The 27813-nt window shown below is 61.9% G+C and overlaps 1 protein-coding gene across 8 annotated transcripts; it reads left to right on the top strand.

Moving 5' to 3' along the window:
* The first annotated feature begins 346 nt into the window (after positions 1-346).
* Positions 347-27215, top strand: CIC (capicua transcriptional repressor). Of its 8 annotated transcripts, XM_029203609.1 has the most exons (22): positions 347-394; positions 477-731; positions 3549-6338; positions 18218-18367; positions 18455-18689; positions 18774-18903; positions 18999-19181; positions 19262-19427; positions 20276-20478; positions 20575-20800; positions 21271-21374; positions 21649-22876; positions 22968-23155; positions 23523-23644; positions 23742-23908; positions 24010-24300; positions 24394-24719; positions 24939-25240; positions 25336-25490; positions 25568-25699; positions 26000-26131; positions 26220-27215. In XM_029203609.1, the coding sequence occupies exons 3-22, from the start codon at positions 3560-3562 to the stop codon at positions 26585-26587; spliced, it is 7587 nt and encodes a 2528-aa protein (XP_029059442.1). In that variant the 5' UTR covers positions 347-394; positions 477-731; positions 3549-3559; the 3' UTR covers positions 26588-27215. The 8 variants fall into 8 exon arrangements, with proteins under 8 accessions (XP_029059442.1, XP_029059451.1, XP_029059477.1 ...); XM_029203618.1 differs by lacking the exon at positions 477-731 and having other exon boundaries at positions 352-394; XM_029203623.1 differs by lacking the exons at positions 347-394; positions 477-731 and adding an exon at positions 763-1178 and having other exon boundaries at positions 24397-24719.
* The last annotated feature ends 598 nt before the right edge of the window (positions 27216-27813 follow it).

Raw genomic sequence — 27813 nt, 5'->3', positions numbered from 1 at the left:
CGTAGACTACTCTGCAGCGCGCGCCACCCCTCAAGTGCTCGTTCTCTCCCCTCCCGGTGGCAACAGGGCTTTCCGCGGGGCCGCGCCAGACTTTCCGAGACTGTTGATTGGTTGTAGTCCCCGCCACCCGGCAGCCAATCAAGCGGGGGAAAGGTGACATCACTTATTCTCCTCCCCTCCCCCCCAACTTCCCTACTCCCGGCTACCGGCAGCAACAACCACGTGGGGGAGGGGTAAGAGAGTAGAACCCGGTGAGGTCATTGCCCCGCCCCGGCCGCTGCTGATTGGCTGCGGGCCTCCCGGGTGGCGGTTGGCTGCTCCTCGCACCTCCCCCTTGTGCCGCTACCGCCGCCACTGAGAGGAGCCAGCAGCGACGCCAGAGCCGGGAATCCGGGTGAGTCGGGGCCCTGGGTCTAAGATGCTCCTGGCGCCCAGTGAGACTCACGAGGAACTGCCCTTTCGACTTTTTCTCCTAGCACGGGTTCTTCGGAGCTCCAGGCACTCTGTCACATGGGAGTTGTAGTCTGCCGTGTACTGTCGACTATGGGCCGGAGACGTAAGAAGACTACCATTCCCAGCAGGAATTGCGACTAGCCGGTCAACAAATGCTGAGGCCACGCCTTCTGAGCTTGTTCATTGGAGAGCCTGTCCCTTAGCTCCTCCTTCTTGCATTTCATTGGTTACTGTCCCTCGCAGAGGCTGGGTTCCGGCCTAGAGTGCAAGACGACAGGGTACTGTATTCGTCATTCTGCACTAAAGCGGCCTGCGATTGGTCAATGCTGGTGTCCGTTACTTATTGTAAGGCAGGACCCTAGGCTGATCAGGCGGTCGTAGGCTCAGGTTGGTGTCGGTCCCAGAGGGAGGCCGATCTTGGACTTTGGCCCCTCCCCCTAGCGCTGCCGGGTGGGCGCGATTGGTTGTGGCAAGCGTCGCTCGTCGTTGAGAGGCGGAGCCGACTAGGCTCCGAAAACCTATTGGTCTAGGACGGCGCCGGTCAGCGGGGTTGTGGCCGCTGATTGGCTGGCTGCTCCAGCTGTTGCAGGTCCATTCACCATTTTGTGTGTTGGAGTAAAAAAAAAGGGAGAAACGAGAGGGAGAGCCGGAGGGGGGCGGGGAGGGACCGGACCGGACCGAGCCGGGGCCACGGCCCCCCGCCCCGTAACCCCGCTGAGCCCGAGGTGAGGGGCGGGGCCAGGGTTGACACGGGCAGGGGGGATTTGGGGTGCTGGGGGCCGAGAGGGGACAGGTGGCAGGGACGGGGAGGGGGTACAGGGGAAAAGGGGTGAGCGGGGTGGTGGGAAGGGGGGACAGAGTGGAGGAAGTGGTGGGGAGGAGGAGTGACAGAAAAAGGGTGACAAGGAGGGGGTGGTGGGCAGAGAATGGGTAACAGGAATGGAGGGGTGACAGGACTAGATCAGGGTGACAGGGAGAGGGAGGGGACAGAGTTGGAGAGGGTGACAAGGAGAGGTGATGGGGAGAGAAGGTGACAGGTCCAGAGATGGCTGACATGAGAGTGACTGGGAGGAGGAGGTGACAGAGATAGATGAGGGTGACAAGGAGGGGGTGACTGAGGAGGGGGCCTAGGGCCTGTGAAGAGAGAGCTAGAGATAGAGATGGTGACAGGATGGGAGAGAGAGTGGCAGAGAAGCTGGTGCCAGGAGGCCTGTTGGGAACAGAGGACATGAGACCCTGAAAAGCCTGGGCCAGCCTGGGCTTCAGGAGTTACTGCTCAGATCCTGAGGGAGGTGAGGGCCCACAGGGCCTTGGGTGGGAGTTATCCAAAGAGGTGTGGACAGGAAGAGAGTAGGCCCCAGGGGAAAGAAAGAGGCTTGGCTTCTGGTGTGAAGAGGCTGGGCCAGGCAGCAGGGTCCAGGGGTGCCAGGCAGTGTGGTTGTAGGCCCTGGGTGGGGTATGCCCAGGATGGTGGCCCAGCAGGTCAGTGGGGAGAAGATGGTGGCGGCTGCCCAGCTCCCGGGTACTTGGGTGACTGCCCCAGTGTGAGAAGCCCCGGGCCCTCCAGCCTCTGCCTATGAGGACCCCAGGATTGACCCAGAGAAGGGGCATCCTGGGACTGCAGGATCCTAAGGAGCAGCAGGCCCCAAGTGGGAGAGGTCACTCTCCCATGAGGTCAGCGGTACCATGGGAGCCTGAAGACGGCGTCGGGGTACCTCTGATTGTGTTTGGCTCATGGTCCTGGATCCCCCAACCCTCCCAGAGGCCCATTTTTGTCCTCTCAGGTTCTCTTAGTCACTTCAGAGTAAAGTTTTTTCCCTTTTCTTAGGGCAGCTTGAAAGGGGGCGGGCAGTAATGACTGTTCAGGAAGTGGGTGAGGTTGGCCCGCTGGGCTTGTCCTGCTTTCTTTGACCTTCTCCCACTTACCCCACCTGGAGTCCGAGGGCATATTTGGGGGCCAGGGGGGCCCAGTCGGCTCAGCCACCCTGTCAGAGCCAGCCCAGTCAGGGCGGGGATGCAAGCAGACCAGAAGAGGGGTGGCTGGGCTTTTGGGTATCATGCTGGGTGCTGTGGGGGGAGGGGCAGGCTCCCATCCAGTGGGACAGTGAAACCCTGCGGTGTAGCTCTGTGTCCCACTGTGTGATGACGTGTGTGTGCCGTGTGTGTGTGTGTGTGTGTGTGCGCGTGTGCGTGTGCATGTGTGCTTATGCACGGCCCTGTCATAGCACTGGGTATGAGCTATTGCCCCAGACGTGCCCCTGCCTGTTCCCTGCCAGGATCTGGGGAGATGGCTGTACCTGGCAGGCCTGGGGTGCAGAGCAGAGTGGGCAGCTGTCCCTTGGGACTCTTAGCTGCCCACTCCTTCCCACAATGCCTGGCCATGCCAGGCTGCCCGGGCAGGGGTGGGGGGTGGTAGAGAGAGGCTCACATCACAGCCCAGTCATCTCCCTTTCTGTGACTGTGTGCCTGTGCATGTGTGTGTGTGTGTGAGTGTGTGTGTTCTCTGGACAGTGACAGCACAAGGATCATGTGACAGGCGGCACACTGAAATGGTTAGGAGCACAGACTCTGGAGCCAGATTGCCTGGGTTCAGATCTTAGCTCTGCCATTTCCTAGCTGGATGAATTTGGACAAGTTGCTTGATCTCTCCGTGCCCCAGTTTCCTCGAGTGTAAATGGGACTGATACTAGCATCTGCCTCTTAGGGCTGTTGTGAGGATGACATGGGTTAATAAAGGCAAGTTTAGCCCAGGGCTCGGCTCCAAGTGAGTGCTCCATAGACGTGAACCGTTAGTGCTTCTCGCGTCCCCTTGGGGCAGTCAGAGTGTGTGCACGCACCTACTGTCCTCTGCAGAGGAAGCAGATCATGTGAGGGTCCCCAAGGAACCAGAGTGTATAGCTCAGGGGACACGAGTGCCAGTCTGTGTCTGGGTGCTGGCCAGGGGCCTATGTGAGTTGAAGACAGCCAGGAAGGAGAGCTTGGGGACCATGGCGCTGAGGCAGTGACCTCAGCAAGTAGGAAGTCTTGGGGGCAGTGGGTGTGGAGGTGTTCCCGAGTCGCTCTCAGTGACCCGTGTCTGGCCTCTCACCCTGCAGGTGGACGAAAGATGAAACCAATGAGGAAGGCATGCACCGGCCTCCCAGGTTCTGGCAGCGGTGGCAAGTCCCCCCCAGCCACCAGGGCCAAGGCCCTGAGGCGGCGAGGGCCCGGGGAGGGTGACAAGCCAGAGGAGGAAGACGATGAGGCTCAGCAGCAGCAGCCGGGGCCAGAAGAGGCTGAGGAGGGTGAGGAGGAGGCCGAGCGGGGCACAGGGGCTGAAGGGCTGCCCCCAGAGCTGCACCCCGATGACCCGGCCCCAGGCCCAGCCGAGGAACCCAAGGGGGAGGGGGAGGCAGGCCGCTGGGAGCCCTCACTCAGCCGAAAGACGGCCACGTTCAAGTCACGAGCGCCCAAGAAGAAGTATGTGGAGGAGCATGGGGCCGGCAGTGGCAGCAGTGGGGCGGCTGGTGCCCCTGAAGAGCAGGCACGGACCCCCGAGGAGGCGGGAACCCCGGGGGTGCCTCCGCAGCCACCCACCTCTGCCCGCTCCTCCTCCACCGACACAGCCAGCGAGCACTCGGCCGACCTGGAAGATGAGCCGGCCGAAGCTGGTGGTTTAGGCCCCTGGCCCCCTGGCAGCACCAGCGGTGGCTATGACCTGCGGCAGCTGCGGTCCCAGCGGGTGCTGGCTCGGCGTGGGGACGGTCTCTTCCTGCCGGCTGTGGTGCGCCAGGTGCGCCGAAGCCAGGACCTGGGTGTGCAGTTCCCTGGGGACCGGGCCCTGACTTTCTACGAGGGGGCACCTGGCAGTGGTGTGGATGTGGTTTTGGATGCCACGCCACCGCCGGCTGCGCTGGTGGTGGGCACAGCGGTCTGTACCTGTGTGGAGCCCGGTGTGGCTGCCTACCGTGCAGGGGTGGTGGTGGAGGTGGCCGCCAAGCCAGCTGCCTACAAGGTCCGCTTCAGCCCTGGCCCCAGCTCCCAGCCGGGCCCGGCGGCCACCCCGCCACAGCTGCCACAGCGTGAGCCCGAGGACGCGGTGTGGGTGGCCCGCTCCAGCCTGCGCCTGCTGCGGCCCCCGTGGGAGCCCGAAGCCCTGCCGAGGAAGCCCCCGGCGGGTCCTGAGGAGGGGCAGGCCGAGCCGGGGGCCGCCCTTCCCCCCTGCCCTGCTGCCCTGGACCTCAAGCAGCCCGAGGATGCCGAGGTCTCCAAGATCAGCTTTGGTGGCCACCTGGGGGCTTGCGAGGAGGGTGAGGAGAAGCACCCGCCAGCCCTGGGCACCCCGGCCCTGCTCCCACTGCCCCCCCCCCAGCTCCTGTCACCGCCACCCAAGTCCCCAGCCTTCGCCGGCCCAGGCCGCCCTGGCGAGCAGCCCTCGCCCTGCCAGGAGGGGAGCCAGGGCGGCAGCCGCAGCAGCAGCGTGGCCTCCCTGGAGAAGGGGGCTGCACCGGCTGCCCGGGCCCGCACGCCACTGACAGCAGCCCAGCAGAAATACAAGAAGGGCGACGTGGTCTGCACACCCAATGGAATTCGAAAGAAATTCAACGGCAAGCAGTGGCGACGGCTGTGCTCGAGAGATGGCTGCATGAAGGAGTCCCAGCGGCGGGGCTACTGCTCCCGCCACCTGTCCATGCGAACCAAGGAGATGGAGGGCCTGGCGGACAGTGGCCCAGGTGGGGCTGGGCGGCCAGCTGGTGTGGCGGCCCGTGAGGGCAGCACCGAGTTCGACTGGGGTGATGAGACGTCTCGGGACAGTGAGGCCAGCAGCGTGGCAGCCCGGGGAGACTCACGCCCACGCCTGGTGGCCCCTGCTGACCTGTCACGCTTTGAGTTCGATGAGTGTGAAGCGGCTGTGATGCTGGTGTCACTGGGCAGCTCTCGCTCGGGCACACCCTCCTTCTCCCCCGTCTCTACGCAGTCACCTTTCTCGCCAGCCCCGTCACCCTCACCCTCACCACTCTTCGGCTTCCGCCCTGCCAACTTCAGCCCCATCAACGCCTCGCCAGTCATCCAACGCACTGCTGTTCGCAGTCGCCACCTGAGCGCCAGCACCCCTAAGGCAGGCGTGCTGACACCGCCGGACCTGGGCCCTCACCCACCCCCACCTGCCCCCCGAGAGCGCCATTCCTCTGGCATCCTACCTACCTTCCAGACCAACCTGACCTTTACTGTGCCCATCAGCCCTGGGCGACGGAAGACAGAGCTGCTGCCCCACCCAGGGGCGTTGGGGGCCCCTGGTGCAGCAGGCGGAGGAGCCGCCCCAGACTTCCCCAAGAGTGACAGCTTAGACTCTGGTGTGGATTCGGTGTCCCACACACCTACACCCTCCACACCGGCTGGCTTCCGTGCTGTGTCGCCCGCCGTGCCCTTCTCCCGCTCCCGCCAGCCCTCGCCGTTGCTGCTGTTGCCCCCACCTGCCGGTCTCACCTCGGATCCTGGGCCTTCCGTGCGCAGGGTGCCTGCCGTGCAGCGGGACTCACCCGTCATCGTCCGCAACCCCGACGTGCCGCTGCCCTCCAAATTCCCTGGGGAGGTGGGCGCTGGCAGTGAGGCACGGGCCGGGGGACCTGGGCGGGGCTGCCGAGAGACTCCAGTGCCGCCCGGGATGGCCAGTGGGAAGCCTGGCCTGCCTCCACCTCTGCCGGCCCCCGTGCCCATCACTGTGCCTCCAGCTGCGCCGACGGCCGTGGCCCAGCCGATGCCCACCTTTGGCCTGGCTTCCTCGCCCTTCCAGCCGGTGGCCTTCCACCCCTCACCTGCTGCCCTGTTGCCCGTCCTGGTGCCCAGCAGCTACACCAGCCATCCTGCCCCCAAAAAGGAAGTCATCATGGGCCGGCCTGGGACAGGTAAGAGGTTCAGGTGGATGGGCTGGGCGAGGGCTCATTTTGTGCAGGGCCCCTTGCAAACTGGCTCTCAAGAGAGGTGAGCTCCCCACCTTGGGTGGGATTCTAGGGGAGGCTGGCCTCCTCTCTGCACAGATGTTCCGGTGGGAATTCACGCGTCAGGCAAGGGCATGGAGTTTTTCTTTTTTTTTTTTCCGGCTGCACCGTGCGGCAAGCAGGATCTTAGTTCCCCGACCAGGGATCGAACCCGTGTCCTCTGCAGTGGAAGCGCGGATTCTTAACCACTGGACTGCCAGGGAGGTCCCCGGGCGTGGACTTTGAAGGCTCAGTGCAGTGTTTCCAGAAGCCTCCTGTTGGGAATGTACTCTGAAGGGGTCCATCAGTCAGCAAACCTTTCCTGAGTGCAGGCTCAAAGCCAGGCCGCCACAGAGCTGATGGGGTAACAGAGATGATAATCATGATGACAGCTCCCACGCCTGGAGGACTGGCAGGGGTATCACCGTGATAAGCACTGCAAGTGGGTTATCGCACCTAACCCTCACACCCACCCCTTAACGTAGCACTCACAACATACTGAACCCTGCTATGATTATGCTCATTTAGAGGAAACTGGGAATTTCCTGGTGGTCCAGTGGTTGGGACTCCCTACTTCCACTGCAGGGATCCGGGTTCGATCCCCGTTCGGGGAACTAAGAACCCACAAGCCGTGCAGTGCGGCCAAAAAAAAAAAAAAAAAAAAATTAGAGGAAACTGAGGCCAGGTTAGTAACTTGCCCAGAGTCACATGGCTAGTAAATCCTGGAGCCAGCCTTCAAACCCAGGCAGGTTGGCTCGTGACCAACCTGCCTGGGTTACTGATGGGAAGACTGAGGCTCCAACAGGTTCTTCTGCCAGGTGGTGGCAGGACCAGGACTGGAGCCCTCATCTTCAACACTGCACCTGGTAAATAGCACAGGTGTGGTCAGTGCCATGGCGGGGAGCTGGGCGTGTGCTGGGCATGCTTCCAGATGTGAACCTAGTCTGGCTGCCCTCAGGAAAGGGCGTGTAAGCTGAGAGTTGAAGGATGAGTTGGAACCAGCAACCGTGGGACAGGAGAACCTCCTAGGAGGCCGTTGGGAAGGCTCCGAGGCCAGAAGGAGCACTGCTGAGCACGGCCAGAGTGGCTAGAGGGCTGAGGCCAGGGGTGGGGGGAGAGGCATTTCTGAGATGGTGCTGGAAAGCCAGCTGGCCTGGGCCTTGTCAGAGCAACTTTCATGGAGGGTGACAGACCCGTCACCAGCCCCTTCCCTAGCATCTTTTTCTTATTTACTTATTAATTCACTGTTGACTGAGGCCCCCTCTCTGTGCCTGGCCCTATGCTGGCTGATGCTAAGGACACAGCCTTGTCCTCAAAGGGCTCATGGTCCCTGGAGTAAGACAGACCTGTCCCCAGATCGTAGCTGTCCAGAGTGGTCAGGGCTGGGGTGGAGGAAGCCCAGGAGGCCATGTGAAGTCAGGGAGGGCTTCTTGGAGAAGGGGCCAGTGAGACCTGCAGGGTCTAAAGTGAGACCTGCAGAGTCTAAAGTGAGACCTGAAGGGTGTGCAGAAGGGAGCCTGGCAAGGCCGGCAGGATGACCTTCAGGCAGAGGGAAGAGTGTGCAAAGGCCTTGAGGCGAAAGCAAGAATTTGAAGGAAGTTGAATCTGCTAAGTCAGGGGCTCTAGACAGTGGGTGAGTGTTGGGATGTGTGGCTGTGTTGGTGAGCAGTACATCAAGGGTCAGATCATAGAGGGTCCTTCTAAGACTTAGGAACTTTATCCTGAGAGCCATGGAAGGTTTTGAGCCGACCCAACCACGGCTGTACCATGAAGGGTGAGTTCCAGCCCCTGAGACCAGAGGCAGGGAGACCAGGGAGGAAAGAGTCTGGGCTGTGGATCTGGGTAGGATCTGCTGTGTCTTAGGCTGGTGCAAAGACCAGTATAGGAAGGGGCCCAGACCCTGTCCTCACTGAGCTCCAGCCCAGACCCGGGCAGAGGGACACAAAGACTACGCTTGCCCCTCATGCTCATATACTGAGGTTGTGAGCTGTGTTTTTTGCCCCACCCCCAACATTTTTTACATTTGTTATCGTAGTTGATATGAGCAAAATTCCACAAAGTGGGCACAGCGAGGATTCCTATCCTTAGGCAGATGAAGAAACTGAAGCAGACGGACTCCTACCATCCCCCTCAGCCCCCACCCCCGCGTGCCTACAGCCCCCGACATTGCCCTCATACATAGCGTCGGTCAGTCATGACCCTCACTGCTGCCGTGTGGGGAGGGATGGCATGATGCAGGTGACCTGAGACCTACCAGGGTGGTCGGGGGGCCGGGGGATTCCTGCCACCATTTTCCAGATGAGGAAAATGAGGCCCTGACAGAAAAAGAGTCCTGATTAAGGTCACCCAGCCAGGGAGGGGCAGGACTGGGCCTTGAACCAGGTCTCTCGATCTCTAGATCACAGGACTCTTCCTACTAGAAGTAACAGTAATAATAATTTATTGAGTACCACCCATGCATGTGCTTGGCACACTGCTCAGTAAGCGCTGACTGAGCCTTTACTCACTGAATCCTCACAGCAACCCAGGAGATCAGCACGATTATTAGTTCCAGTAGACAGAGGAGGAAACTGTAGCCCGAGAGGCAAAGTGACTTGCCCAAGGTCACCCAGCTAGGAAGAGGGAGAGCCAGAGTGTGAATCCAGGCTGTCTGGCTCCAGAGCCCAGGCTCTTAAGCGCTCTCAATTAGAATAATGAAAACAATAACAGTAGCCCACTTTATTGAGCATTTACCATGTGCCCAGCCTCAGGCGTGGGGCCATCTCATCAAAACCTCCTGATGCTATGAAACAGGGATTACCAGCCCTGTTTTCAGGGGGAGGGGGGAACTGAGGTTCAGGGAGGGGAGGCCCCTTGCTGGAAGCCACCTGGTCGTCAGAACTTGTCCAGTGCCTGTCCTGGCGGTTCTGAGCAGCGCCTCCCTGACTACACCCATGCTGAGGTATCCAGGCTGCCCTCAGGTTCCCAGCCAGCAGGCCCTTTTGTTCTTTTCTCAGAGGCCTCCCTAAACCCTTGGGAGGTAGGCACCTTGGGGCCTTCTCCCTCTGAGGCCCAGATAGGGCAGACTGTGCCCAGTGGAAGAGTGAGGCTATAGTCCTGGCCCCTTCTGCCCGCCCATGCCAGGGCCTGACCCTCAGTCAGGGCAGCAGGTGTGAGGGGGTGGCCCGGGGCAGCCTGCCTGCTTCTGCCCCCCGCCAGGCATTTGCTTCCGCTGGGGGACTTGCCAGAGCAGGCGGGCCGGCATTCTCTACATTCTGTGCATGGCCGGGCCAGCCAGCTGCCATTGCCACCTCCCTCTGACTCTTCCCGCCTGCTCCCCAGGAGAGGAAGCCGCCCCAGGGCCTGCAGCCCTGGCCCAGGAGGCCAGATGTCTCAGCCCTGTTTCTGGCATGGCCTCCCTTCCAGTTCCCAGCTTCCGCCTGGTTTCCCCATATTGACAGGCAGTGCCCCTTCTCCTGGGCCTGTCTGCCCATCTGCCTGTTTGAGCCACTGTATGTTTATCTGTCTCTCTCTTGGGTTCCTATGTCTGTCTCTGTCTAGGGCTCTGTTTCTGGCCCCGAGTCTCTCTCTCTCTCTGGACTTCTGTCTGACTTTCTCTGAGTCTGGCTCTCTATGCCTTTCCAGGTTTGTACCTCCTTAGACATCAGTTCTGGTCTGAGGCTTCATTCCACCTTCTTTCTGTTTTGATTCCCCCATCTTGGAATCCTGTCTCTGGTCCAGCCTTGGCCTCTCCTCTGGCCCTCCTTCTCCCATTCTTTAGACGGACATGTTTCCCCCATCCTAGCCCCCACCCCCACTCTGTGCACATCAGGTACTCTGTTCCTTTAAGTCAGTGGATAGTTGCTAAGCACCAGATCTCCTGCTCCTTGGGGAACAGGTGGGAGAATGGGGAGTGTTGGGAGAATGTCTAGGCCTGGGAACCCCCGCTTGTCCCTTGACAAATTAAATGCCCATTAATGTCCCTGAAACCTGCTGAGAGGTGTTGGGAGCCATCCTGCAGACCCATCAACACCCAAGCACCTGTTCCCAAGACAGGCAGGAAGGCGGGGGCTTTTTGGGCCAAGCTAGGAGATCCGGCTGTGGGGGAGAAGCAGGAAAGCAGCTCCTGTGCCCACCCACCTGCTCGAGGGCATGACCCAGATCACCCCTACCACCACCACCCCCATTGCCTTTCAGGAGACACTTTGGTGCCAGCTCCATTTAATTGAGTCCCACGTGCAGTCCACCCCAACCAGTAGGACCTCAGAGACCAGGCGGCATCCACCAACTATGCTTGGGTGCGTCGGGAAGATGAGGCCCAGAGAGGAGCCAAGGTTGTCCTGACTCCCCAGATCCAGATGCAGATTCTGCCCACCAGAATGTTTTGTCTCAGTGAACCCCTTCTCTCCCACCAGAAGTCACTCCTCATCCCTCTACCAGGTCCAGGCTGAGCAGCCCTGGGATAAGTGGGTGGGGAAGGCAGATGTGGATGCAGGCACCGGCAAGGATGCGCAGAGGGAGATACAGAGCCTGGGGAGGCCCGAGGAGAGAGAAAACTCTGTGGCTTAATGCGAGGCGGTGAGGAAGGTTCAGGTAGGCTTCTCACTGGAGGTGACATTTGACCTGAAGCAGGAATGAGTGGATTTCAGGGTAGTGAAAGAAAGGGAAGGGCCATCCAGGCTTAGCCACAGGAGCAAAGGCCAGGAGGGGTGAAAGTGCATGACCTCTGAGTGGCCAGTTAAGGCTGGAGCTGACATGAGCCTAGTCTTGGCAGAAGGGTGCCAAGGAGGACAGGTCCAGCCAGGCCATGCTTGAATGTCAGCCTGTGAAGAGCCGAGAAAGGGTTTAGAGCAGAGGGCAAGGGTTGGATCAGGGTGTCAAAGATCCCTGGAAAGGAAGGAAACCTAGGCTGGGAAGAAGAGGATGATTTGCGGGAGAGAGAAGAGGCTTTTTTGAGGTAGCAGGAGTGAAGTGAGTCTTGGAAGAGCCCCCAGCGCCAGGCACTGCAAGGGGTCAGGCTGCCTCCTGCTGGCGGCGGGTGGCGGGGCTGCTGGCGCGCGCATGTGCAGCGGCAGGGTGGTGTGTGTGGCCCTCAGCCCCCGGCGCCCGGCATTAATGGCTCCATTAGTGGCCGAGAGGGAGGCGCATTAGCGGCGACGACGGCGTCTGGCTCCCATTACCACCGGCGGCAGCGGCTGCACCGCAGGCGGCTGGACCCTAGCCTGCCGCGCCGCCGCCTCCGCCCGCACCCCGTCCCCTGCCTGTTCCCGCTCCGCTTGGGGGCCTGGGACTGGGAACCCCTGTCTCCCCATTTCGGTGGAAAAGCTGATTTGTGAAGCCAGGCAGACCTGGGCTCGAATCTTGAACGTGCCACCTCCTGACTGCGAGATCCTACGCCCTTCTAAGCCTTTTTTTTTTTGCGAAGCAGCCCGGGAAACAGGGTGTACCGGGGGCTTTGTGGATCCAGACGGGCACCCAGTGAGCGCCGCGCCCATTCTCGCGCCCCAGGGGGTAGGCCCGGGGCGTCGGGCCTCCGGCCTTCCCATTGGCCGCTGTCGCGCCCGCCGACGCCGATTGGCTGAGACTTGCTACCCTGGCCCTTGCGTCATTAACCCTTGCGCGGCAGCGTCCTCGGGCAGGGTGGGGGTACCTCCCCCCCACGCAGCAGACAGTTCGGGTGCCAGCTGACCCGCGCACCGCCGCTGCCCGCGTGGGTGTCAGGCCGGCCGGGTGCCCGCCCGCTCTCCCAGCACAAAGCGGCTTTGTGGGGCCCGACGGGGGCTGGCTGGGGGCCAGGCGGCGAGTGGAAAATCTCGTGAGCTCGGGGCTGGGGAGGAGAACGCAGGGCGGCGCCCCCCCCTCCGCCCAGGCAGTGGCCCCTCCCTCAGCCCGCGGGGAGCAGCCCTCGCAGCCCCGGCGCCTGTACACTCCCCCTCAACCCCCTCTTCTACCCCCAAATCCATATCCCGCCCTCCATCCTATCCCGCCCATCTTCCAATCCCTGGGGAGCCTCCCCCGCACCTCTCGCTTGCCTCTCTTTCCCTTCTGGTCCCCCTGCCTACCCCAGCCCCACTCACTGACTCACCCTGGCGCTATTTTTAGGCCCCCATCCCTCCCGAGCAGCACCAGTCCAATCCTGGGCTCGTTCCCCAGGCAACCCTGGCCGTCTCCGACGCCGCCCGGGGTGGGTGGGTGGGTGTGTATGTGGAGAGCGGGTGAGGGGAGCCGGGGACACTGGGGTGGTGAGCCGAGGTGGGGGACCCGGGCCTGGAGAGCAGGGTGGGGAGCCGCAGGCGGCAGGGCACGGTGCCTCTCGTACTCAGTAAACGGGGGCCCGTGAGTTCAGAGCATGTCTGCCTGTCCCTCAGCCTGTCAGCATCCCTGGCTGTGCGCCCCAGGCCTTTGGGCAGGCCTCAGCCTGTGCCACCCTGGGTGGCACTTGCTGTCTCCATCTGGGCTCCCTGTCCCCAGGCTGGGGTGGGGTGGTGCTGTGCAGGCTGTTTGGGGCCAAACCTTTTGTGGAGTTGGCTATGGGGTAGTGCAGGGGGCGGCTGCACCGTAGTTCTGCCTAGTACCTGCTCTGAGTGAAGGATGGTGATGCACCCCCTCTCTGATGGGGCTGGGGCCCTGGTTTGGGGAGCCCCCCTCAGACTTTTCCAACTAGGGAGGCCCCAGTTAGGGTTGGGGGTGGCTAGAGATATGGAGCTGTCTGGGGACAGGACCTGCTCCCTCTTCTCTACTCCTAATCACCCCCACTCAGGGTTCCTCCATTCCAAACAATGGAAGCTAAGTATAGGGCTGGCCCAGTGCCCAGGGCAGGGGGGCCCTTCCCGCCCAGATTCCGGCCCCTCCCTGCTAGGCTGGGCCCCCACTTGGCTGTACCCTGCCCTGTAAGGGGCCTCTTCCCATCCCTCCTATGTGGGCACTGTCTTCTACCAGATGTGCAACCCTCCCAGATGTCTGGGGCCTTCTTTCCCTACTGTGCCAGGCTTAGCTCTTTCTCACCCAACAGAAGTGGGGGAGCTGGCGGCAGGGTTCCTCTGAGCTCAGTCCCTGGGCTTCATTGCAGTGGGGAAGGGGTTAACTTGCCAGTAGGTGACTCACCGGTGGGGAGAGGAGGGGGCAGCGGTAGGGAGATAGAGCAGGCCACATTGATTTCAGCCTTGATTTCTGCTTCACATTGCAGTCCCTGGGGCAGTGAGGTAATGGAGGGTCTGAGTCTGGGGCTGCATAGGGAGGAGGGGGCAGTCACCTAATAGTCCCTCTGTTGGTCTCTCCAGGCTCACAGCCAAGTGTCTGGCCCTGTAGTCTCTGGAGGTCAGAGGGCTACAGACCTTACCCTTCCCTCTGGGCCCAGGTTACCTGGGTTTTGCCCCCTCTCCATGCCTTCATCTCTGTCTGTAGCTGCAGAAGGCTGGGAAAAGGGTTTGTCTGTGCCTATCACTGATCCCACCGGTGAAGGACCCTAGTCTTGGTGCATCTGAGCCTGTGCAATCTTTACCTGCCCAGGTATGACCCCAGGCCTCTGCCTTTACTGGATGTGGCCTCAGGGCCCTTCTTGGGTGATCCAAGGCCTCTGCGTCTCTGCCTGGTGGGCCCCAGACCTTGCCTGTGTCTCCGTGTGTACCCTCTGACCTTTCTATAGTTCACCAGTCTCTATGATATCATTGTCTGAACATATTCCGAGACCTCTGTTGGGAGTCTCTGCCTGTGTCCACCCTGAGGTGAAATTTTCAGTAGTGGAAAGAGCACTTGAGTTGGAGTGCTGGGCTGTTATGTCCTGGCTGCATGATCTTGCACAATTTATTCAATTTCTCTGAGCCTCATTTTCTCATCTGAACAACAGGCATAATAAAGTGTACTTCCCTAGTGGCTGTGAGGATTCAATGCACAGGGTTATACATACAAGCGCCCAGCATGTAGCAGCCCCAGTGTTAGTTTCCTTTCTTCCTCTTTTGGAAAGGGTGGCTCCCAGCCCAGAGTGGTGGCCCCCTGCCTTACACTGTGAGGTAGAGGGTCCCAGGTGGCTGCTAAGTGTCAGGCAGGGTAGCTGAATCAATGGGAATGGCCATGGCACTTTGTATACCTCCTGAGCCAGGGTACTGAAGTAGTTAGTGCTCACCAGGGTAAGTTTACATAGTGTTTGGGGTCAGTATGATGGCATTTGTGAGAGTTACCTGTGTTGGGGTTGGGGGTTGCCAGGAAGGCCACGTGAGTGTGTGGTTGTGTTGGAGGGATGTAGGGTGTGTGCTGTGGACAAGCAGTGGCTGTGATGAGGTGTATGAGATAATTCTGCCTGTTTGATACGTTGTGTGTTTGTATGAGTCACATGGGCTGGTGGATATGTATGAGGATATGCTTGATGAAGCACATATGACAGGGCATGTATGAAATGGGTGATGTGAAGAAGATGGGTGAGAACAAGTGTGTGTGATGGTGGGTGGGGAGTGATGGACGTTTAGTGTGGGAGGTAGTACATTTGTGTGAGGTGTTCCGGGTGTGTGACTTCTGACTTCGTGTGTAAGACCGAGGGTACATGTGACCCTGGATTGTGTATGAGATAATGGGTGTGGTAGGAAAGTCTATGAGGAGTGTGTGTGTGTGCGTGTGTGTTTGTGACTGCTGTTGTGAGAGTTGGTGAGGGCTCAGGGGTGGCTCGCCCAACCCTGCACGCAGTTTGTCTGCCCTGCGGGGCCGCGCGTGCCCAGGTGGGCGTGAGGGAGGTGGGCCGAGCCGCGCGTGAGCGTGTTCCTCGCGCGGACTGGACACACAAGCACCACCCACAGCCCCGGGCCTCTGCAGCGCGGCGCCCCGAACCGCCCCCCTGGCTCAGTGCCTTTACTGCAGTGCGCCCTCCCTGCCGCCCTCCTCCCACGGTCCCGCCCCGGGCCGGCTTGGGTCCAACCGGAGCCCGCCCCGCCCTGCCCTTATTTGCATATGACTGACGTTCCCCCGGGGCGGCCAATGGGGGCGGGCGCGGCGGGGCCTGACCCGCGCGCGGCGGCGGCAGCCAATGGGCTCGCGCGCGGTGGGCCGGGCTTGCGCGGAAGGCCGCGGGGGAAGCGGGGAAGGGGCGGGGGGAGGTGCGGCGGGGGGAGGGGAGCGCGTAGTAGTGGCGGGGCGGGGAGGCGGCGGCGGTTCGGCGCGGGGCTCGCTCGGAGCGCACGGACGCACGCACGCTCGTCCGTCTGCCCGCCTGGGGCCGGAGGCCGACCCGGCGCTGAGCCGCGGGCCCCAGGCCCGGAAAGGCGGGGCGCGGCGCCGGCAACCGGGGCGCTCGGGGCCAGAGCCGTTACCCGCCAGAGCTGCGAGGGAGGGAGGGAGCGAGCCAGCGAACGGGGAAGGGAGGGGGCCGCCCCCGCGCACGCGCGCCGCGCCCCGCCCCACCTGCCCCGCCCGCCCGGCTCCGCACGGGAGGAGGGAGAAGGAGGGGGCGGCGCCGATGGCCTGGGTGCCGCGCGCCCCGTGACGGCCCCCGCGCGCGCCGGGGGGCGGGGCGGGGCCGGCGCGCTCTGACCTCCCCCCGCCCCCCGGGCGGCGGGAGGCAGGCGGCGTTGTGCGCAGGCGCGCCCGGCTGAGACCCCCCGCGTGGGGCGGCCGGAGGGGGGGCGGTGGGGGGGGCATGCGGCGACGGCCTCCAGCTCCCCCCGGGCCCGAGCGGTGGCGGCCAAGGAGCCGGCGGCGGGCGGAACGGCGGCGGCCGCTGAGGAGGCGGGAGCCCCGGCCGGGCCACCCCGTGCCGGACCATGTACTCAGCCCACAGGCCCCTGGTGCCCGCGTCCGGCGCGGCCTCCCGTGGCCTCGGCATGTTCGGTCAGTAGCGCCTGGGCCCTGGGACTGCAGGGGTCAAGGTGTCGGGGTGCTGAGTGCGAAGTAATGGTGATGGGGTTATAGTAAGAACGGTGGAGGCAGAGTAGAGGGGAAAGTTACAGAGCTCGGCTGGTCTGAGTGGTTAGTGACGGCAGGTGGGAGTGTAGTGGAGGGATGGGAGTGCAGAGTGGGGAGTAGCTGAGGACAGCTGTGGTGTTTAGGTGTGGGGTGGGAAAGGTATGTTGTCATGGGAGGTGAGGAGGGGTGCAGAGTACCTGGCTAAGGAGCATGGATTAGAATAGGAGCAGCGTGAGACCTGCTGGTGCCAGGTGTGGAATAGAGGGAGAAGGGACTAGGGGCTGTGATTGAGTAGTGGGGCTAAGGACAGGTCTTGGGAAGGGAGTGAGGCACTGTTTGCTCAGAACAGAGTGACGTGTTGGTGGTTTGCTTTTCAGAGAGAGGAAGAGACCCAGGAACCTGGAGGGTAGTGCACTAGGGAGGAGTTCAGGAGGGACAGGACCAAAGGACTGTTCTCCCATTGTATACTGGGCCCCTTCTTTCCCACCCAGCAGAAGATGAGGGGTCCTGATGGGAAAGATCCTTGTGAAGAGAGGGACAGGTCCGGGTCTCTGAAGGCTGTCATGGGTTTGGAGGGCCCAGCAGGCTTTTGGGGCTCCAGTGCCCCCGTGGTAGTGGATGGGATCTTCATAGTGTTTTGAGTCCTTTTCCAGTGTGGGCTTCTTTGTTCCTCTCCTGTTGCCTTGATATCTACTTTTTTGTTTCGTCAGCACCTCACAGAATCAGGTCTTGAGGCCAGTGCCTCACATAGGGGCTCCCCTAGGCCAGCCTTTGGAAGGCATTGGCGGGGGGATCAGCCTAGGTCAGATTGATCCAGATCAGGGGGAGCCTGGAATGATGGGGACCAGGGCTAGGGCGTTTCCCTCTTCTCTTCTTGGTCTTCCCCTAGCAGGGGCCTCCTCTGCTGCTTCCACTTCCCCCAGGGAGCTGGCAGTGAGTAGGAAGCCCACTCCCAGCCTGGGCCAGCCCCAGGAGTCCAGCCAGGGGTGGGACTCAGCCGTAAGGGGTGGGCTGGCTCCCTTACCACCCAGCTCCTGGAGCAGAAGGTTGGACCTCTAGGACCAGCGCCCTGGTGAGGGAAGTACCTTCCTGTGCGTAGCCTTAAGGAAACACCTGGCCCCTTTGCCTTGCCTGGGCAGTCTTGTAATAATTCTCTCGTCTGTCCCATTGTCTGTGCCTTTTTGTCTGAAGAGTTTACCACACCCTCCCATCTTTTTGGGCAAGGGGGCTGGATACTACACTGGAGATAAGCTCAGGGGTATAGAGTGAGGGAGGCTGGGAGGTCTCTTCATGGGCAGTAGGTTCTCTTTGAGGAGGAAAGAGATGCTGGAGCCACCTGTGCCCAGCCTGGGAAAGGCAGGTCTGGCTCCCTGGGGTCTGTGGTAGGGGTAGGGAGGCAAGGAGAAAGGCCTGAGACCCCATGCCCTGTGAGTAGTGGGGAGGGGAGGAGAGGGTAGGGAGACTGGGCTGTCTGCCTCAGGAAAAGAGAAAGGGAGTATGAGGCCAAGGTGAGGGGCGCTGTCAGACGGCAACACGGTGATGGGAATTGACTGAGGGAGGGTCTGCAGCCTTGCTAAGGTCTAGGGGCCTTGAGAGAGTGAGCTGGCAAGCAAACATGGCCTGGTTGGCGACAGGAGCCAGTCGTTTCTCTGGCCTGGTCCCTGGTGGCAAGGCTGGTGGAGGTGGGGGTGGAGGTGGGGGAGGGAGTGGGGTGTGAGGACCGTTTCCCTGCTTCTGTTTTCTTTCTTAAAAATCTAGAAATCTTTCAGGGAGGAGTTTTTCCTGAGTGATGTCGCATGTACAAGCCCAGGGGGCTCTGGGATTGAGGAAGGGGGTGTAAAGAAGGGGTGGAGCCACCTTGTCCAGGGTGGAGAAGAGTTTGAGTTGGGGGTCAAGGCCAAGCTCTCCTGCCGCACAGCTCAGCTGACTCCTTCCCACAGTGTGGACGAACGTGGAACCTCGCTCTGTGGCCGTGTTCCCCTGGCATTCCTTAGTCCCCTTCCTGGCCCCCAGCCAGCCTGACCCCTCCGTGCAGCCAAGTGAGGCCCAGCAACCTGCTAGCCACCTAGTGGCCTCCAACCAGAGCAAAGGTGAGGGCTGGGAGACTCTGGGAAGGCATGGGGATGGGGTCGAGATGGCCCAGGAGCCCTCTGATCTGCCTGCCGCTCTGCCCCCAGAACCTGCTGAGTCGGCAGCTGTTGCTCACGAGCAGCCACCAGGCGGGACGGGGAATGCTGACCCTGGGCGGCCCCCTGGAGCTACATGCCCTGAGAGCCCAGGGCCCGGACCCCCCCACACTTTGGGGGTGGTGGAACCTGGAAAGGGCCCCCTTCCCACGACGGAGGAGGAGGCCCCTGGTCCTCCAGGAGAGCCCCGGCTGGACAGTGAGACAGAGAGTGACCACGACGATGCGTGAGTGCCCTGAGGCTTGGGACTGGGGAGGAGGGTGGAGTGGCCAGAGACATGGCTCTCACTGCCCTGCTGCTCCCGCCACAGCTTCCTCTCCATCATGTCTCCTGAGATCCAGTTGCCTCTGCCACCTGGGAAACGCCGGACACAGTCCCTCAGCGCCCTGCCCAAGGAACGAGACTCTTCTTCAGAGAAGGATGGACGCAGCCCCAACAAGGTGCCTCATCTCCACCTGTCCCCAGCTCACCCTGTGGCTGCCCAAGCCCGTCTCCCCCGTCCTAACCTTCCTGCTCGGGCCTGTGTCTACTGCAGAGGGAGAAGGACCATATCCGGCGGCCCATGAATGCCTTCATGATCTTCAGCAAGCGGCACCGGGCCCTGGTCCACCAGCGTCACCCCAACCAGGACAACCGGACCGTCAGTAAGATCCTGGGCGAGTGGTGGTACGCTCTGGGGCCCAAGGAGAAGCAGAAGTACCACGACCTGGCCTTCCAGGTAACTCCGCCTCCTCTCGGCTGCTCGGCTTCCTCTGGCAGGGTGGGTGAGTGAAGGGTCTCCCTGCGCTCTCCTGCCAGGTGAAAGAGGCCCACTTTAAGGCCCACCCAGACTGGAAGTGGTGCAACAAGGACCGGAAGAAGTCCAGCTCAGAGGCCAAGCCTACAAGCCTGGGGCTGGCAGGGGGGCACAAGGAGCCAAGGGAGCGGAGCATGTCGGAGACAGGCACCGCCGCTGCCCCTGGAGGTTAGTGAGCCCTTTGGCTCTTCTGCCCTGACACCGACCTCCCCTTTGCTTGCTCACCCCCTTCCCCAGAAGCTCCTCTCAGCTTTATCTCTTTTATCTGAGGACCCTTACTCACAAAGGAACTGGTACTTATCACGTGTGAAGGGGTCAGGGAGGTCCAAATAGATAAAGTTTCTGAGCAGAAGTCTTACTGTTAGGTGCCATTTGCTGAGCATTCACTATGACAGGCGTCAAGAAGAGCATAATCTTCAGTATTCAGAAGTGCACCTAATCTTGCAGATGTGAGGAAACGGTTCAGAGAGACAACAGCACTTGTGTGAAGTCGCTAAAAAACTAGAAAGTACCAAAGGTTGAACTTAAACCCCAGCTCATCTGGCTCTCAAGACCACAGTTGGAAGCCCCTCGTTGGCTGCTTCTACTGACTGAGGGTGTTCAGTGTGCCCAGCACCATTCTGAGGTGCTTCTCTGGAGTGATCCTGTGGGTTTGGGCCCACGACTCTGTGAGGGAGGAGACGTTCCTTTTTCTCTGAGATGAGGGAGTAGAGGCTCAGATAGTCCAGTGGTTATTAGCTCGGCAACGCCACACATACCTGTCTCTAGGCTTTCATGCTCTCAGAAAGGCTGCCTCCCAGGGAGCAGTGGGCTTGCTCCTCGCAACCCAAGAGGGCAGGAACCAGGGGAAATGCTGGCCTGGTGGGTGGTATCTCTTTTCTGCCAGGTGGCCCAGGAACCTGGGCCCAGGAACCTGCTTCTGCCTGGTATCTAGAAATATCTGTGGATCGCTTGGCCAGCCTGGGCACTGGGAGGAGCCTTCCTGACTGCGACACTTTTTTCTTTCCACCCTACAGTGTCCTCGGAGCTCCTGTCCGTCACAGCCCAGACGCTCTTGAGCTCGGACACCAAGGCTCCGGGGAGCAGCTCCTGTGGGGCAGAACGTCTGCACACAGTCGGCGGACCTGGCTCAGCCCGGCCCCGAGCCTTCTCCCACAGCGGGGTCCACAGCCTGGATGGCGGGGAAGTAGACAGCCAGGCACTACAGGAACTGACTCAGGTCTGGAGTGCAGGCCCATGGGGGTAGGGGCGATGTGCAGGGAGGGCTGCCCACGGTGACAGCACTGGCTGAACTCTCCCTGCACTTCTCCTGCAGATGGTTTCTGGCCCTGCATCCTACTCTGGCCCAAAGCCTTCCACCCAGTATGGGGCTCCAGGCCCCTTTGCGGCCCCTGGTGAGGGAGGCACTCTGGCAGCCAGTGGGCGGCCCCCACTGCTGCCCACCCGGGCCTCCCGTTCCCAGCGTGCAGCCAGTGAGGACATGACCAGTGACGAGGAACGCATGGTCATCTGTGAGGAGGAAGGGGATGATGATGTCATTGGTAAGCAGTTGCAGGGCCCAGAATCCTATGCAGGGAGCAGCTGGCTAAGGTTTGGAGGGGTGGGCGGAGATTTGGTCCAGGCTCTTAGGCCCCTTCCTTTTCTTCCCTTCCATGTTCGTGTGTGATTGCGGGCATGTTCAGTTCAGGCCCTACTGAGTAAGCCCAGCCCTGCCCGCAAGAAGCCCCAAGCCAGACAGGAAGCCAGGAGGACACGGGCATGGCCGGGCCATTGGACACAGTATTAGGTGCTGTTACCAGTGTGCTCTTAGGGTCTGCTGGCGGGCAGGTGGGCAGAGCATTCCTGGACAACACTTGGAACAACGCTTGTTCCTGGTGAGGAATAGCATTCCTGGACAGCACTTAACTGCTAACTCGGGGCAGAGCCGAGGCCAGAGCCAGGCTCCACACTGTTCCTCCTGGGCAGCCCTGCACCCAGCCCTTTACCAGCACTGTTCCCTCTGCTCTCTCAGCTGACGATGGCTTCAGCACCACTGACATTGACCTCAAGTGCAAGGAGCGGGTGACCGACAGCGAGAGCGGAGACAGCTCTGGGGAGGACCCAGAGGGCAGCAAGGTGAGGGCTTGGGACTTGCTGCTGTCTGGTCTCACGCATCCTGGGAAGTGGGGGAAATGTTAACTTCTCTGTACGTTGACAGAGGGGGAGATTAAGGCGCAGAGAGGATGAGCTACTTGCTTCGTGGGGAACTGGGTCTCAGCCTGGATGCGTGGAGGCCTTCGGCTGGCCTGGTTGCCAGGCGGGACGGGGAGGTTGGGATGGGCGGGATGGGCAGGGTGTGGGTATCCAGGCTCCCTTGACATGCTTGTGTCTCTCTTCTCCTGCCACTCAGGGGTTTGGTCGGAAGGTGTTCTCGCCTGTGATCCGTTCCTCCTTTACTCACTGCCGTCCATCGCTGGACCCTGAGCCCCCAGGGCCCCCAGATCCACCTGCCGGCTTCGGCAAAGGCTACGGGCCCACCCCATCCTCCTCATCCTCGCCTGCCTCCTCCTCGGCCTCAGCAGCCACCTCCTTCCCGCTGGGCTCAGGGACCTTCAAGGCCCAGGAGTCAGGTCAGGGCAGCACAACAGGTCCCCTACGGCCCCCACCCCCTGGAACTGGGGGCCCAGCAACGCCTAAGGCCACCCGGTTTCTCCCCACGGATCCTGCCACCTTCCGGCGCAAGAGACCTGAAAGTGTGGGGGGCCTGGAGCCACCAGGCCCCTCAGTCATTGCGGCACCTCCCAGCGGGGGAGGAAGTGTTCTGCAGACACTGGTCCTGCCCTCAAACAAGGAGGAACGGGAGGGCAGCGGAGCTCGCATGCCCTCGGCCCCAGCCCCGTCGCTGGCCTATGGGGCCCCAGCAGCCCCCCTGTCCCGCCCGGCCGCCACCATGGTCACCAATGTGGTGCGGCCTGTCAGCAGCACTCCTGTGCCCATCGCCTCTAAGCCTTTCCCCACTTCTGGCCGGTCAGAAGCGTCTCCAAATGACATGGCCGGTGCCAGGACTGAGACAGTCGCTGGGTCCCGGGCACCTGGGGGCTCCCCACTGGGCGTCAGCTTAGTGTATTCAGACAAGAAGTCGGGAGCAGCCACCTCAACAGCCTCACATCTGGTGGCTGGACCCCTACTGGGCACTGTGGGGAAGGCGCCTGCCACTGTCACCAACCTGCTGGTGGGCGCCCCGGGCTATGGGGCCCCAGCGCCCCCAGCTGTCCAGTTCATTGCCCAGGGGGGCCCTGGTAGCGGGACGGCTGCGGGCTCAGGAGCAGGTGCTGGGAGTGGGCCCAATGGGCCAATGCCCCTGGGCATCCTGCAGCCAGGTCCCCTGGGCAAGGCTGGGGGAATCACCCAGGTGCAGTATATTCTGCCCACGCTGCCCCAGCAACTTCAAGTGGCGCCTGCCCCAGCACCAGCCCCTGGGACCAAGGCAGCGGCTCCCAGCGGCCCTGCACCCACCACCAGCATCCGTTTCACCCTCCCGCCGGGCACCTCCACCAACGGCAAAGTCCTGGCTGCCACCGCACCCACTCCTGGCATCCCCATCCTGCAGTCCGTACCCTCCGCCCCGCCCCCGAAAGGTGAGGCCTGGGTTGGGCAGCATGCGGAGAGGGACCACAGGTTTATTCAACTCCTTTGTAACCACCTGCTCCCTTGTCTCTCAACTTGCAGCCCAGTCAGTTTCTCCTGTGCAGGCCCCGCCCCCGGGTGGCTCAGCCCAGCTGCTACCTGGGAAGGTACTAGTGCCCTTGGCCACCCCTAGCATGTCAGTGCGGGGAGGAGGGGCCGGCCAGCCGCTGCCCCTGGTGAGCCCACCCTTCTCAGTACCTGTGCAGAACGGTGCTCAGCCACCCAGCAAGGTAAGGGCACCTCGGTGGTGGCCCGCCTGTTTCTTATTCTTCTCTTCCTGGGTGTTAGCCTCTATGTCCCGCGGTTTCTGTGTCTGTCTGTCGTTCAGTCTTCTCCTTTTCTCCCTTTTTGTCTCTTGGCCCCTGTCTTGCTCGACCTCTGTGCATATCTTGATTCTGCCCTCTGTGTTTGTACCTTGTCCCTTCTCTGTGTCTCCTATCTGTCGCTGTCTTCTTTGCTTTCGTTTCTCCCTTCCCGTCCCCATCCCAATTTCTCTGTCCCGTGTCACTGCTGAGGTCCAGCCTCCGAGGTCTTGGTCCTCCCCTGCCTCACTCTGGGTCCCCAGCTCACTTCAGCCTGTGGTGCCCTTGCCCACAGATCATCCAGCTAACTCCGGTGCCTGTGAGCACACCCAGCGGCCTGGTGCCGCCGCTCAGCCCGGCCACGCTCCCCGGACCCGCCTCTCAGCCTCAGAAGGTTCTGCTGCCCTCCTCCACCAGGTAATGGCAGTTGAGCCCTCATCTGGAGGTGAGTGCAGGGAAGGGGTTAGGTGGGGCCAGCTCACCTACACCTTCCTCTTTCCTCTCCCTGCGGCAGGATCACCTACGTGCAGTCAGCAGGCGGGCATGCGCTGCCCCTGGGTACCAGTCCTGCATCCAGTCAGGCTGGAACAGTCACCTCGTACGGACCCACGAGCTCAGTAGCCCTAGGCTTCACCTCGCTGGGGCCCAGCGGCCCCGCCTTCGTGCAGCCCCTGCTTTCAGGTGAGGGGTGGCCTGGCAGGTAGCTGGGGACCAAGGGTGGGGCCGAGGCAGCTCTGGCCCTAACTCGGTCCCCTGCCTCTCCTCTGTCTTTCTCTCTGCAGGCCAAGCCCCATTGCTGGCTCCTGGCCAGGTGGGCGTGTCACCCGTGCCCAGCCCCCAGCTGCCTCCCACCTGCGCAGCCCCCAGTGGTCCCGTCATCACAGCGTTTTACCCTGGCAGCCCCGTACCCACCTCCTCAGCACCCCTGGCCCAGCCATCCCAGGCTCCCCCAGGCCTGGTCTACACCGTGGCCACCAACACCACCCCACCTGCTGCCACCATCCTGCCCAAGGGCCCACCGGCCCCCGCCACTGCCACCCCGGCCCCCACCAGCCCTTTTCCTAGTGCCACAGGTGGGTGCCGGGCCAACCGAGGGTGGGGTGAGCGGGGAGACCCAAGGGATGGGCTCTAGTCAGGCCTGGCTCAGCACATACTCTCTTTACCAGCAGGCTCCATGACCTACAGTTTAGTGGCCCCCAAGGCCCAGCGGCCCACCCCCAAGGCCCCCCAGAAAGTGAAGGCGGCCATCGCCAGCATTCCTGTGGGCTCCTTTGAGGCAGGTGCCCCTGGGCGGCCAGGCCCTGCATCCCGACAGCCGTTGGAGCCCGGCCCAGCTCGTGAGCCCCCTGCATCCGAGTCAGAGCTTGAGGGGCGGCCAACAACACCAGCCCCTCCACTGCCCCCAGAGACCTGGGCTCCCCCAGCCCGGAGCAGTCCCCCGCCGCCCCCACCTGCTGAGGAGCGGACCAGTGCCAAGGGCCCTGAGACCGTGGTGAGTGTCCAGCAGGCCTGGGGGTTCCCTGCTGCTGGGCTTGGCCCCTCAGTCCCCTGCCTGCCCTTCTGTTCCACCCCTCTTCCATCCCTGTCCGAACTGTGCCCTTGTGGGTCCTCCTCTGTCCTCCTGCCTATCTGTCTGCATGACTGGGTCTTCCCCATGGCTCTGTGTCTTGGCCGTCAGCATTCATCTTTTGTATTTCTGGGTCTTGCCCAGGTGAGTCTGAACCCAGTGTCCTCCATCTCCCTGCCATCCTCACCCCAGGCCAGCAAATTCCCCAGCTCATCTTCAGACTGGCGTGTCCCCGGGCTGGGCCTGGAGAGCCGAGGGGAGCCTCCCACCCCTCCCAGCCCGGCCCCGGCTCCAGCCCCAGCCCCTGGTAGCAGCGGCAGCAGCAGTGAGGGCAGCAGTGGGAGGGCAGCTGGGGACACCCCCGAGCGCAAGGAGGCGGCTAGTGCCGGCAAGAAGGTCAAGGTGCGGCCCCCGCCCCTGAAGAAGACCTTTGACTCTGTGGACAAGTGAGCATGGGCTGGGGGACTTGGAGTGTGTGGGTTGGTGGCAGAGGGGGCAGCTGCAGGCTGGGGCAGAGGAGGTGACCCTGCCCGCTCTCCAGCAGGGTCCTGTCGGAGGTGGACTTCGAAGAGCGCTTTGCTGAGCTGCCCGAGTTTCGGCCTGAGGAGGTGTTGCCCTCGCCCACCCTGCAGTCTCTGGCCACCTCACCCCGGGCCATCCTGGGCTCCTACCGCAAGAAGAGGAAGAACTCCACTGGTAGGCGAGCGCAAGGCACCCAGGGTAGGTGGGACAGACTGGGGCCATCTCCACTGAGCCTGCTTCTGTTTGACCAGACCTGGACTCAGCCCCTGAGGACCCCACCTCGCCCAAGCGTAAGATGAGGAGACGCTCCAGTTGCAGCTCGGAGCCCAACACCCCCAAGAGTGCCAAGTGCGAGGGGGACATCTTCACTTTTGACCGTACAGGTGCCGGTGTGGTGGCAGGCAGAGCTACGGGGGTGCTAGGGCCTCCAAGAGGGGTGGGGGTCCCAGGAACGGGGTTAAAGATGGGAGAGGTGGGGTGGGTGTTGCTGAGAGGAAGGACAGCAGGTCAAGGGTGGGTTCTGATATTCAGCAGGCCCCTAAGTTGGTACGTGACCTTGGGTGGGTTCCATCTCTAAACCCCACTGTGAAATAGAATTCAGTGAGGGCGGAGTGGCCCCTCGGACAGTGGTGGAGGGCCAGGCTGCTGCGGAGGCTCGACTGTGCTCCCTGCGCTGCTCCCAGGTACAGAAGCTGAGGATGTGCTCGGGGAGCTGGAATACGAGAAGGTGCCATACTCGTCGCTGCGGCGCACCCTGGACCAGCGCCGGGCCCTCGTCATGCAGCTCTTCCAGGACCATGGCTTCTTCCCATCAGGTAAGCAGGTGCGGAGTCTTGGGGGGCACTTGGAGGGGGCCTACCCACTCATCTCACCCTGCCCTCCCCACCACCCTTCTGTCCACAGCCCAGGCCACGGCAGCCTTCCAGGCCCGCTACGCAGACATCTTCCCCTCTAAGGTCTGTCTGCAGCTGAAGATCCGTGAGGTGCGCCAGAAGATCATGCAGGCGGCCACTCCCACGGAACAGCCCCCGGGAGCCGAGGCCCCCCTCCCTGGACCGCCCCCCACTGTCACTGCTGCTGCCCCTGTCCCCACTCCCAGCCCTGCTGGGGGCCCTGACCCCACCTCACCTGGCTCGGACTCTGGCACGGCCCCGGCTGCCCCGCCATTGCCTCCGCCCCCAGAGCCGGGGCCCGGACAGCCTGGCTGGGAGGGGCCCCCCCAACCCTCACCACCCCCCTCTGGTCCCTCCACAGCTGCCACAGGCAGGTGAGGGGCTCCTGAGAAGACCCCAGACCCACAGTACTCCCCTCAGGACACGGACAGTATGTAGGTGGCAGGAATGGGGGGGCAGGATGGTTACCTCCTCCCCAGCAAAGCCATTGCGTCCTTTCCAGTTTGGGACGGAATGAGGCCTGCTCCTCTTGTCTGTCCCCCTCCCCCCACAGCTCCCTCCCTGTGATGGGGGGCAGCTGAGGGGAAGCAGGGGGCACAGTCTCCCTTCACCGAGCCCCTGTACATAACCTGGAGTGTGTTACCTTCAGACCTTTTCACTTGTACTTTATGCAAAATGGCTCGTGTGAGGGCTGCAAGCTGGAGGGTAGTGTGGGCCTCGGGCCACAGGGAGGCGCCTGTGGAGTAGGGGGAGTTCATGTACCCCTTTTTTCCCCAGAGGGGCTGGACTCAGGTTAGTTTGGGGGTGGGGGCTCCTGCACTTTGCCACAGGCACGGGGAGGGTTCTCTCTCCCCACCCCCTCTGCCCTCCCAGCTTGGGTTGTACTTTCTAAGAAGGTGATTCCCCCACCCTGTCCCCATCCCCAGAACAAAACATGTTGATCATGTGCAATATTTCTTACTGTGCTGAGAAGCCGCGATGACCGAGATTAAAGCTGTTTAACACACCTGTGTGGCTGCCTGCTCGGAAGGGAGAAGGGACGTTGGTCGCACCAGTCCGACCCCCACGGCTGGCCATGGAGCTGGACTTCTCCCCCTAACCACCGTGAGGTGGGGGGTGCGATTCCAGGACCGTCCCTTGCCTACATCAGGGGGACGTGGTGGGCAGAGTCAAGATGCCTATTAAGCCGTCTAACACGCACAAGCTCGAGAAGGCCCGTGATGTGGTACTACAAGAGGAGCAGTTCACCTCTGACGTTCCAGCTGAACGAGAGAGGTCTGAGCCAGGGGTGGCACTGGGTGGGGAGGCCAGTCAGCCCAGAGTACCACGATGTCCCCAGTGACCCCTGCTGCCCTTGTGTGGCCTGAACCAGCACTGCAGCCAGGCCAGAAGGAACCTCTCCTGGTTTACGCCTCTGTCACAGCCTGTGGACAGTGCTTCTCTGGAGAGAAAAATACCCATACGCTGTGTGGAGGGATGACTGCTAGGGGTGGGAAGGTCAGGAAGCTTCCACAGGAAGTCACACTTAAGCTAGGACCAGAGCACCAGAAGTTCCAGTCAGGGGGAAGAGCATGTGCAGATTGGAGGGCAGCTTTGAGTGGGCT

Source organism: Monodon monoceros, unplaced genomic scaffold (assembly GCF_005190385.1).
Source record: "Monodon monoceros isolate NGI ecotype Baffin Bay Population unplaced genomic scaffold, NGI_Narwhal_1 Super_Scaffold_10, whole genome shotgun sequence".
NCBI lineage: Eukaryota > Metazoa > Chordata > Mammalia > Artiodactyla > Monodontidae > Monodon > Monodon monoceros.
Note: the sequence above shows the minus strand (reverse complement) of the source record. Positions and strands in the feature narration are given on the sequence as shown.

Coding starts and splice junctions, on each gene's coding strand:
- CIC (XM_029203609.1), top strand. CDS start 3,560: ATGAAACCAATGAGGAAGGCATGCACCGGCCTCCCAGGTTCTGGCAGC. Junction 18,904..18,998: donor ATGGACGCAGCCCCAACAAG/GTGCCTCATCTC, acceptor TGTCTACTGCAG/AGGGAGAAGGACCATATCCG. Junction 26,132..26,219: donor CCATGGCTTCTTCCCATCAG/GTAAGCAGGTGC, acceptor TTCTGTCCACAG/CCCAGGCCACGGCAGCCTTC.